At 35.2% G+C, this 12,768-nt stretch overlaps 1 protein-coding gene across 3 annotated transcripts in view; it reads left to right on the top strand.

Annotated features, from left to right (window-relative positions):
* Positions 1-212: 212 nt before the first annotated feature.
* Ets65A (DNA-binding protein D-ETS-3) overlaps positions 213-12,768 on the top strand; it is a 105,893-nt gene continuing 93,337 nt past the window's right edge. Inside the window, exons 1-2 of one of the 3 annotated variants that reach the window (XM_073075244.1) lie at positions 213-263; positions 2,967-3,340. In XM_073075244.1, the coding sequence (XP_072931345.1) occupies positions 3,025-3,340 (316 nt within the window). In that variant the 5' untranslated portion in view covers positions 213-263; positions 2,967-3,024. Of the gene's footprint in view, positions 264-328; positions 825-2,966; positions 3,341-12,768 lie in introns of those variants that run through there. The other 2 variants (XM_073075245.1, XM_073075243.1) reach the window with 2 other exon arrangements.

Raw genomic sequence — 12,768 nt, 5'->3', positions numbered from 1 at the left:
ACTTCATCTTTGCAACCTCCTGAGATTTGAAGAAATATGCAACAAAGGTTCATCACTGACCCCCTCATGCTAGAAGTGTCACGGCTGTTACTTCAAAGATTAGCGACGTAGACAGTTAGATAATTCCAATTAGCTCTGATTGAAAGGCCGCTCCGACTTGCATTGAGAATGTCCTAGGCACGTAAGACACTGCATGTCAGTACACATTGTGGCGCAGGAGCAGATAGGACTATTGTGACAAATGATAATCCAGTATAGAAAGAGTAAGTTTTTAGTAGGAGACCGTGGTCAAATCGTACAGTAATATAAATTGGTTATACGACACATTTCCCTTACGCCGGATGCAATCAATTTGTGTACTGGCGTACTGCGCAGGCGCGTCGTATACAGTCGTTGGAAGGCCATCGGACCGATACCATTGCCATATTTTTTCACCTAAAAACAAAAAAAAAAATTTTAGTGAAAGTCTACCCGGAAGAGATTGTACAAAATAGAGCGGTGAGAGTCAATCGGTGGAAGATAATAGACGTACGGATTCGATCACTGAATTGTGTGCCGTCGCTTTGCGTAGGAGAGGCCAATATGGCTTGCGCACGCGCACTCCTAGTCGACACAGAGGATGCGAGACGTATTGTGACACAATAGATTCGCGAGTGAAGAGGATAGGCCTTAGATGTAGTAGTCGCTTATCGCTCGGTGTTCGGTGCAATTTGATTAGTAGCGATCGTGGTATCACGGCAATGTGATACCACTTAAGCTATCACAACGGAGAAGACGAAGAAAGATACCAAGCGTCAAAAGAGAAAGAGAATTTCCGACATGAGGTGAGCGATGAAGATCTTTTGTTCTTTCTTGTGACCCAAATTGTTGGTCCCTTTTTATAGGATACATGCGGAAACTATTTCAATTTCATTAATTTGTTAGATACTCAACTTTTATGTTCCGTCGTTCAGTGTAATGATAAGTACATATTATGGGATTTGTCGAACTTACTCAAAAATACTTACCGGTATCGTTTTAACTCGACACTTAGTACGTCCTCTTACTCGTACCTAACAAATGTCACTTCATTCTTCCAATGATTTTCTTAATTACGTATAACGTTCGTTAAATATCAGCGTAGTTATAAAAATAGATTTCATAAAAACATTTAGATAAATTACTTGTACATTTACGTCATGTAAACAAGTCCCTCCTGCATGTCCTGTACGTTTGCTCCCGTCGGAAATTGTTCCCGGAACCCGGCAGTAGCAACAACTGTGTTATTAGATGCCAATTGAGTCAAGTTCTAGTCAATGTTTTAGATTATTATTGTTATGTAACGACGTTATAGTCGTCACAATTTAATAGGCCCATTTTGACACATGCCATCGCTAGGCTCTAAGCATGTAACATACAAATCGATAACCAAAGAAACCAATTTTTACGACAAATCGATTACAACCACACATCGTATTGTATAAATTACTTAATATTTTGTAAACAGAATATTTATTCTATATTTTTCTAAATCTAAAAAGTAAATAAATTCTAGTGTATTTTAGAAATTTAATCCTTTTTAGAAGATTAAATAAAGCATCGCTCGTAAAGTGTATTTTTTTTTTTCGTTTTATCATTCACTAAGAAACAAAGTTTTGATTATTTTATTGTTGTAATAGTGAAAATGGGATAAATAATTAGTTATTGATAATTCTAAGTTTCGATTATTTGAAAGTTAATCGATTATGGTTTCTTCCGAATGCTTTGAAACTGCAAGGTGTAACCGTCACGTGGTCGTAAATTCCCTAATAAAAAGTTTAAGACATTAATGACATTGGGATGGCTTGTGTCAAAATGGGCCTATTAAATTGTGACAACTATAGACACTTTTACTTCCGGATGCATATTGCTACACCTATTACTACGCTACGTAATAACAGTAGTTTGATTCTTCTATGTTCTGGTTTGTAGGTAAAGGGAGATAAAAAAGAGATAATTAAAAATAACAATTGTCTATCTATTGTTTCGTAATCATTATATTTCTTTAAAAAATAGCTGGGTAATATGAAACTATAGTGAACTTTAACAATACAAAATTAAAATCGTTTAATATATATTTTATGTCCGTATCACTGCTAATTTAATTATACAAATAAATCAAGCACCTTTCTTTAAGAAAAATACTTTTTAAACCTCATATAATTCCATCACTCGTACTGAATATAATTTGAAAGATCTGACAATACTTGTGCACCGAATCACATCAACGCATTGCACCGATTCCCTTAATGCAAGAGGTCACATAGATATTAGAAATTAATTTAGGAAAATATTAGCAAGTATCGTCGTCGTCAACCCATTACTATCTCACTGCTGGGCACGGCCAAGTGAATATTGGTATCACATACCTTCCAGTTTTTTAAGATCTCTCTGTTATGGAGGTTATCTCACAATGTTTTCTTTAACCGTTGAAGCAAGTGATATTTTTTGTCTAATAAACATAACTTTGTGTAATCAGAGTTGCGGGCGTGGGATAGGAACCTCGGACCCCTCGATCGAGACGCCAAGTTTTAACCACTATACTTAATATCACTGCATGATGTTAATCATTGTACATAATACAATTATAATTTTCAGCAAGCATTGTTTAATTACGAGCCAAGTTTTTTTTAGTACTGATTTTAGAAGTAAAGTTTAATCGTGGACTATTATTAACCAAATCAAATCAAATCAAATCAAATCAAATCAAATCAAATCAAATCAAATCAAATCAAATCAAATCAAATCTAACATTCACATTTAATTATTCACACACTTTTTATGTATTATTATAACATCTAAAACAAAACTCTGAATTGCAATGCTCGGAACCGATATCACTCGAACTATCTATCAACCGAACTCAACACTGCGTCATACAGGTCGACGTGTTTGATGCTAAATTACACATAGATACAGTATTATTAAACCACAGTCTTATGTTCTAGGGTCGATTTTCGAGGAATCAAGTGTGCCACCGCGCTGCGGGCGGGCATCAAAGCTGCAATGTACGAAAGCAGCTGTTCTTACGCCGGAGCTCTCGAACTGAAACGAACTGCTCTGAAGGAAGAACCCTGGCCCACTACAGAATGGCCACCTTATCGCTTACACCAGTCCACCTTCGAACAATTGAAGCAAAGCGTAGAGAAAGCGAAGGCAGCCCTTCAAGATCGTTCTGGGCTGTTAGGGACGGCCACCGCCTTCGGTGATTTCTACGGAGGGCAGTTGGGACAGGATACGACCAGTGCTACCCTTGGCTTCGGCAGAACACCCAGGACCGATGACTCTATGCTCGGATCGTTAGACAAGGGAAAAACTATCGGTAAGTCCTTTATTAATTATGTATATTTACTAGCAATATGCACGTGCATGTTAAATACCAATTAGTACCGCGTCATAAAACACAACGATAGAAAAAAATCTACGTTTTTTAACATAATTATTGTATAACCAACACTATTTTATTAATATTTTACTACGTGCACACAAAAATATGTGATTAATATATTATTATTATCACTTGAAGAGTAGGAATAGAAATACGTTTTAATAATTTAAAAATACGACTTTTAAAATATAGTGGATAATACAGTTCCTTTTATGTAATGCTACCATTCTTCGTGGTTTACCTGTACATTTTTTATTTCCTAAAATAGAATCGCTTATATTCGCATAAGCCAAGAAAATCGAACTAGCTACTTGGCAGCAATGTGTATTTATTTTTGTATATATATTATAAATAAATATATATATATTATAAATTATTTTGTCTATTTGCAATTGTACTGTGTGTTGCAATATTCCTGAATAAAGTATTTTCTTTCTTTCTTTCTTTCATAAATGAAATATCTTATCTCATAAATACAATGGTAATTATTTGAGAATTACAGAAAGAAGCATTCAATTTATATAAAACATATAAGCATGCACGTAAGTTGTTTTCTGAGCATAAAAGACGTCGAAGCAAAATCGCTTCGGAAGATAACTTACCAGTTACGGTATTAAATTTTACACCCGATGCTTTACCAAGATATCGCCATTTTTAGGGTCCATTTTAGACGGCGAAGGTATACCGTAATACGTACATGAAGACGACCTCGTAGAAAATCGATTGCACAAACCATAACCTGCTCGTTATGATATACGAAATCTTACCTTGCGAAGATCACTTAGAGTTTCTTTTAGGATCCCTGGGAGTTTGGAACCCTTTCGGGCTAAACCAGGGAGGCTGTACGTTGGAGCAAGGTGGGGAGTTTCTTGTGGAGATAACAATCGCTCAAGGGAGCAAAATGGGGGCGTGCGGAGCACTTTACCCGGTTGCCATGACAACCCGCCCACGCCCCGCCAGATCATCTTATAAATACTAGCGGCGAAAATAAAATTTTATTATCTCCGCCGAGTTCATTATTTCGAACTTACCCGGGGGTGCGTTAGCCCGTTTCCCGGGTTTTAACGAGGGGGTTGATTGTGTTGGAAATTTTTGCAGTTGAATTTTCATCGGTGCATTTCAAACGGCGGTGCGGTCGCATGTCGCTACCCGAATGCCTCTGTTTTACGTTTGTTATGCACTTCTTTGTTCATACCGAATCAGTAGATATGACATAATGTGTCATAGTTTTGATTTTGGTTTTGTAAAAAGAATGCACAAGTAGTTACTGAAAAGAAAGATTGTGTTGTCTTCCTAATATTAAACTAACTTTTACCCACGGCTTCTTTAGTGCTCAGAGTTTTCATCTATCCTTCAAAGAACTGTACTTTTTTCGGGATTAAATGTATCCTATATTCATTTCTGAATCCCAGAAAATGTGTGCACAAGATTTCAAAACGATCGGTTACGTAGTTAAGAAGTGATAGTGTGGCAAGCACACTAACAAACACTCACATTCGCATTTATAATGTTAGGATAAATCGTGCAAGCTTTAAATTTCTTAGTATTTTTAACTTAAAATAATGATGCACATTTTTTTCATAACATAACATCAAACACTAATAAATTTTTAACATAACATACAACCGACTTCTATGTCACTACAAAGTAAAAAATAATTGAAATAAATGTTGGTTTAGTACATATTTATGAAGTCGTCAAGAAACCATATTTAAATGGGACCAATTTCCAGCTCGTCCCTACACAATAAAAAAAAATTATTAAAATCGGTCCACTAACGGCGGAGTAATTCGTGTACATACATAAAAAAAAAGAAAGATACCGGCCGAATTGATAACCACCTCCTTTTTGAAGTCGGTTAAAAATTAAATGAGGACTACCTGCCACCTTATCTTCTTCGTTCAGGAAGTCAGCTAATGATTTTCCAATTTCTACGAAATGGTCTTACATCCTTTGTAACTTTCCATTGCTCGTGACACCACTAAATATATATGAAACGAATAAATAAACTCCTAGCTTCCATAAGTCTTTGCTAGCCAGGGTATTATCATAGCCAGGGTATATCAGGTCAAATAAGTACAAAAATATAATTAATTACCTATGTATTGCTGAATTATTTCAATAATTACAGTTATTGAATTCACTTTCGACCAGTTACTTAAATCCTGAAAAAAATGCCCCTCAAATATCTCTAGGAAATTTTATTTTATAAAATGGTGTATCGGAATTTCATCTCCGGGAAGTTTTATTTTATAAAGTTGAGTATTTGATTTTCATTTTTTTCCGTTACCGAACCATAATAAAATTGTAAAGGAAAGTTCGCCCGTCTTCTTTATCTTGACATTAAACTTATTTTTAAACTTCTTACATATAAAAGAGATGAAGTCAGTACTTATTAATTGTATACTTCATCTGGGAGTAAATTTTACTATGTAAAATATATGTCCGGTGAGAAGAAGTGAAAAGCCTGTGTTTGTGGACTTAACAACTGAAAATACAATTAAAAAGTCAAACAACAATACTGAAAATAACAATTATACATAACATTCCGAATTCATATAATTCCTTCGGCATATTCAGCATCCATCAGGTGCGTCTCGTATTTCGATTTTCCTCGATCCCGAAATCTACGTATTTATGCACGGAAGGCAGACGATGAATCCTTTCGACGATGGTAGACGGCTTTCCTAACTGTGCGACTTCTATTGTCGATCCGTCGCCTCCGTCGGTCTTGAAATGCGATGCAGTTTTATCATTAGTACCTACCATAGATTAGTAAAGATACTTCGCCGTCTTGAAATTTAATGAAGCGACAAACGGCTTATTTTAGTAAGTTCTTTTTTTGAATTCTTGACAAATAAAATCATTTTGAGAGAAAATTTACGAATAAATAACTAATGCTGCGTAATTTACGTAATAAATAAATAATTATTTCAAATATTTTAGGGACATTTTAGCACGGAGACGTGGCAAAACTTTTTTACGCAACCATTTCAATTCTCAAAACTGGGTACATTTTCTTGTTAGGAGTGAGTAATCTTTACTAATCTATGGTATGGTATGGTACGAGTAATATCAAAAGTCGCAACGCACGTTTGAAGTTACCCACTGGCTGTGGACCAAACACCAAAACGGACCATCTGCGAACCGCGCGGTACACGGCGTTCTTCTTACGTTGCGTCGATGCGGGCTGGTCCGCGTCTTTATTACATACGGTACATATATACGGTACATTAAAGCTCAGCATTACAGCAGCAAGCAAACTGTCATAACCTACTGGTTGAACATCGGTCTCCTGATCGAAAGGTCTGAGGTTCGAATCCCAGACACGCATCTGAAAGAAACACACTTAGTACATACTCATTTAATAACCTTTTACCATTTTAACTATTCCAGGTTAGAATATATAATCAAATATGAATATAAAGCATGTTTATTTATACGAAACATATTCTCCTAACCAAGCTTATCACACAAGTGTAATATCGGTTATACCATACATACATTTACAGATTTTACCTCATTTCTACTTGGTTAGTTTTACACAATACTGTATTTTAAAATAATAACCACCATATTTATCTTTAACACATCAATTACTTATCTTACATAGTTTCCTCTTACTTACAAGCTGTCTGCGATACGACTACAAACCGACTAAACGAGACAACGTTATCACAGCTTTTTATAGGCCATACTACCCGCAATATAAGTGTATTTTATTATCAAACTACCTATTTTAATATTTATTCTTCAATCATTGCTGTTAAGACGACAACACATTTTATTTTTATATCTATGTGCGTATTAGAAATTATTTATTACTTGCTTTAACGGTGAATGAAAACATAATAAATAAACCTGAGACACCTTTAAAAGTAAGGTTCTCAAATTACCCAATCTTCATTGAAAATCGTAAATGATTTGACTAAAAACGCTCAGACAGGGTTGACAGAATGACAATTATATTGGGTGTTATCTCATCGTTATCATAACAATATTATTAAACATAATATTGTTAATTTCAAAGGTATTTTGACAATCCTAATTTACATGCATTTTTTTTAATGTTACTATAAACACACCTACATTTATACTATTATGATTACCGTTGTCACACAGATGAAATGAGCAAAGTTATTTGGAAACATAACTCTTCTTGTTTATCCCCTTGCATTGATGAATAGTCGACCCGCGCCAAGAATATAAAATGAGTAGCTAACCGAGCAAAAACATATTTACATAATATTCAAATAAGTGCAAAAATCCACGCGAGGGCGAGCTACCCCAATCTTATAGTCATTAAGAGCAACATATTAAAATTTATAAGCCACTAGGGGCTAAGCTAAAGAGTTGTTAACACGAAAATGATCGTGGCACGCCCCCGGCCGCTTAGCTGATTACATCTGGTGTAAGCCATTCGTTATCGAGTTAGTTAGTATAAATACTATTTAATACGACATTCAAACGTGGATTCTTGTTTTTATACATTTTTACACATCCCGTTTCACATTTGATTCCCATCCCGATTCAATTGATACAAGAGACTTAAGCATCCTAATGTTAAACACAAAGACGATGTGCCTCGGTCATGTATAAAAACGAGATCATAAACCTCTAACATTCTTAAGAAAACGTTACCCTAGGAATGTCACCTGAGCAATATAACATGAAAACTACGTATACTGTACATTAATTATTATTGGACGCTCCAGAATTGTACTTATTTAAGAAAATACTTCAGGAGAAACTGTCTACAGAGTACAATTATACTTATTATTGATTAAACCCATCTCGTAGAACCATCAATTCTACGAGACAATTGGTGTGTACAAAGCTTACGGCGTAGTACCTGTAGACGCTATAATAATATAGCCTACGTGCAGCTACGAAGTCTACGCTAATCTTCCGTAAAACTTATTAAATATGTTTATATATAAAAACAAATTAATCAATGGCGCGTAAATCACGCGGAAGAGGTTCGTTTAGTTCCCAAAAATATAATGGTTTTTCTTTTTAGTTTCGTATTTTTAGGAATTTGTTCCCTAATATATCAAGAGAACTAACATATCAAGAGAAAATTATCCTCAACCTCAGTAGGTGGGTATCTGGAGTTGATTACCGATGTCCCCACCCATCGGCGGCATTACCCTATATTATAAATAAAAAAAATGTCAATATACTTGATATATGATACTTTTATACCTAGTATAAAACTTCGGTTTCTCCACATCCCAGCCGTATATAGAGCTAACTCAATTTTGATAAGCCATTCAACAATATCTGCATTCGTCATCAATTTTAAAGCGTACTTTAGATAGTATCGCGTAAAATATACCAATAAATCACGTTACAATCGCCCGATGTTCGTATATTGATTTTTTAATGTTTATCGCGTAAAGGGCTGGGGCCAGGTCGTTGTTTCGTAATTTATATTCATTAGGTGAGGGATCGGCCAACTTTGTTTTAAGTGTTGATCGTACGGAGTTAGTCTGATTGTTAAGTGGGAATGGGACTCCCACATGTGGTACGTTATTTTAAGTACATTTGTTCTACAAATATAGGTTGTTTGGTATACAATATTTACCGCTTTCTTTTATCATAGATATATCATAGGCTATTGCCGTAATATTTAAGTAACGAACTAGATTCTGTATATTTTTCAAAATTCTAACTCCAATGGAGTAAAGATCAATTTTCGTTTTCGTTTTCTTGAATTATTCTAAAACTATGTATTGTAATACAAAATATATTTTAGATTTTTACAAACCCTTTTATTTTGATATGCCACACTATGTCGTTTGCAATACGCTTTTATTTTTCATGTCCCCCCGCAAAGTCACCCCCTAGCTCAAAATTAAGTTGTTTACATTATACTTTCATGTTTGACTCACAGAAAAGAATATGAGTAATTGAGTAACAAATTTTAACGTTATTTTAATATATTTATTAATTAACAACAGTTACAGAAAAGTACAATAAAATACGCGTATCATGGAGAAAACCACAGAGGTCTGTTTTACAATGTCATTGCTGTGTTTACATCCATTAAATAAATAGATGCGGCGTAACTTGTCATCACAAAATAATAAATACGAAGATTAATGAAACACTCTAATGTGTAACCTATTTGGTCCTGTAGTTTCGGATCAAATTGGTTGTAACGTACGGACGGACAGACACACGATTGATCCCACAAGGATTTATTTTGTTTTCCACGGAAACCTAGACGTGATATGCAAATGCAATTATTTTTAAAAAACGATCTGTACATCATAAAGCCCTGACAGAGATTGACTGACAATGCACAGTCTCAAACACTAATAGCATAATATCTGCGTTGTGGTTATTAGAGAATGAACGTATACCTACTTTTTTCTAAGGAAACCTAGACGTAATATGCAAATGTAATTATTTTTAAAAGAGGATATGTACATCATAAAGCCCTGACAGAGATTGACTGACAATCCACAGTCTCAAACAGTAATTGCGTAATATCTGCGTTGTGGTTATTAAAGAATGAATGTATACCTACTTATAATATATACCTCATAAGATTTCTACTTGAAGCTGATCAGATGTGTTGGTACCTTGAAAGACTAATAATGCATTGAATAGTTATATCTTTTGGTGGTGGTGCCGCAGCTGAATAACTAGGAATTCTACCGGACTCTCCATCTACGGGCAAAATTAGAAGTTATTAGTAGTAGATGAAATAGCTCGATTAGGGGATAAGAGCGCTACACCAATTTCTAGCGTCAGGCAATTCATGCTTTTTGTTGGAAAGGTGTGGATATCCGTAATTCCAGACCATCTCAATCCTCGGGAATGACAACTCTTGTATAGTGAGGTTCATGTAGAAGTCCGGTTCTGTATGTTATTGATCACAGATGCCCATGAACCGCAGTTACCCATTACCCTGTCATTTTAACTCAATGTTATACAAAATGATTAACCAAGATGTCTTAACGCTAATACCTCAGTAACAGTGAGCACTATGTGTATGCATAACATTTTTTTGGAGGTTATAAATATATTGAGTTTAGGTTATTGTTTATGCGGTCATTATCGTCTGTCCCAATTCTGGGCACGGATCTCCTTTTAGAATGAAAAGTATTAAACCATAGTCCACCGCGCTGGCTAAGTGCAATTGGTATACTTCTCATATCTTTGAAAACTTTTTTTGAGCCCTCTCTGGAATGCAGGTTTCCTCGCGACGTTTTTTTTAACAGTTTAAGCAAGAAATAATTAATATATAACTCTTTCTACACTCACAGCCTCGCAGGGAATCCTAGTGTGGGACTAGGATTCCCTGTATCGTGGTTGCTATGGACACACACAGAGACAAATACACAAACACCCAGACCCAGAAACAGAAATTTAAATTCATCATTTAGAAATCTGTCTGGCCGGGGATCGAATACGGGACCATTTGCGCGTTAGACCGGCATGGTGACCGCTCCGTCACGCGGATCATCAAACATATATATTATGTTTGTGCGGTGATCAAACTTGAACCTAAATTTTTATATACACTTTTTTAATTTTCCATCGCCAAGCTAAACCACACTAAAAAACACTTCTCCAGTGGGAAACATCCATGAATAATTCGTAAAATAAGATTGCTCCATTGCTATTAAATAAAAGTAACCGGCGGCGCAAAAATATTGCTATTTCACAGAATTTTATATTTGTGCCCTCCGCAGTTGAGACGATGGGACCAGAAGCGAAACAATTTTATAAAGAATTGTCTTCGCCCTTGATTGGGACCTCTGGTGACCCAAGAGCTAGAGCTTACATCGGTCAACAAATAAGTTTGGCAATACAACGAGGTAATGCTGCTAGTGCCTTGGGTACACTACCGCGGGGCAGCGATCTGGCTCATTTATTTTATATATTATAATTTTATATATTTTTTGATTACTGTAAATATTTTTATTTGTTTTTTTTATATATTTTGAGTTATTGTAATATTGTAAATAATTTAATTATTATTTAAAACAAAGTTTAAGCCTATATTATATGTAATAAACCATAACGAAAAAAAAAGTAACCATATCGAAAACTCGACACCAATTATATTAGTAGTTTCTGAGAAAGTCGCGGATATACGAGCAATACGAGCATACATTACATAGCGGGCGAATACAGAACCTCCTTTTTAAAGTCGGTTAAAAATCGTCAGCTTATTGTTCCCTATCGAAATCATGCAAGGGACGAGATGTAACCTCTAGCGGACTCCTATTCAACTCTTGCCCGAACGCGCTTGACGTTACTTAATTTTATAGATAGATTACACACAGACTATTTATAATAATTGATTACAATTATTTATCTATCAGCACGTATTAAATAGTGCACTTATGTATATTAAAACACGTCTGTTAAAACAGTGTCTTATTCTTACAACCGTATTATTTTTTAATTAATTTTCATTGAGCATACGGATCTTCAAGAACAGTCATAAATTAGTTAATTATTGTAAATTGACAACGTAAAAAAAAAATCATTTAATCAGTGGCTAATAAAATAACCACAATAAGCGATATCACTAACATAATACCTCTAGCACTCTTATCAGATTCTGTTTTTATTATCTGATTAATAAAAACAGAAATTAAACCATTAAAACAATTAACATATTACCGCACGTTACGCAAAGCAATTAATATTCAACACGGCGACAATACACCACTTAGGGGGTTCAAAATCGAAGCTACCATTGACACCACTAAGCCAATAAGCCAATCCCCGATACTCCCACAGTATCATCCCCTGCGATAAGGCACACAAACAAACAATTATTACACAATCAGAAACCACTCGCGCGCGAAGTATAAATCAGGGTTGATAATGGCGCTATCGAGTGACATCATTTTTAGTTCGCTAGTACAACAATAGATGGCGCGCGTTCTTCGTGCGCGCGCGCCGAACACATTCAGTTATGCTTGCCATTTCATGGGAACGGTGGCGGAGACAATGCGAACTTAATTGTGCGAAAGAAACACCAGTAATGATTCCCTCTCCCCTTCCATTTCAGATTTATGCGTTCTGCTCGACCCCCGAAGTGCCTCAGCATATTTATACAATAAATAAATAGTCCGAAAACATATTGCGCCGATTCCAGCGGAGTGATGCATTAACTTTTTTCAAGCGTGGGAGAATTAAGAATCTATTGCGACATTAATGATGTTGCGCTAATTAATTATACTATTATTTAAAGTTTTAACGTTTTTTGGTTTTTTATAAGAAATGCAGTCAGAAAAATGCAAAAGTGACAGGTGATAAAAAGAAAATTTCTTACACGTAAATATACAGAGTGAATTTTTCAAAACGGGCCTTCAGGGTCAAATCCGAAACTA

Source organism: Epargyreus clarus, unplaced genomic scaffold, assembly GCF_041222505.1.
Source record: "Epargyreus clarus isolate Ecla_fem2 unplaced genomic scaffold, WU_Ecla_fem_2.2 ptg000007l, whole genome shotgun sequence".
NCBI lineage: Eukaryota > Metazoa > Arthropoda > Insecta > Lepidoptera > Hesperiidae > Epargyreus > Epargyreus clarus.
This window is presented reverse-complemented; position numbering and strand designations above follow the sequence as displayed.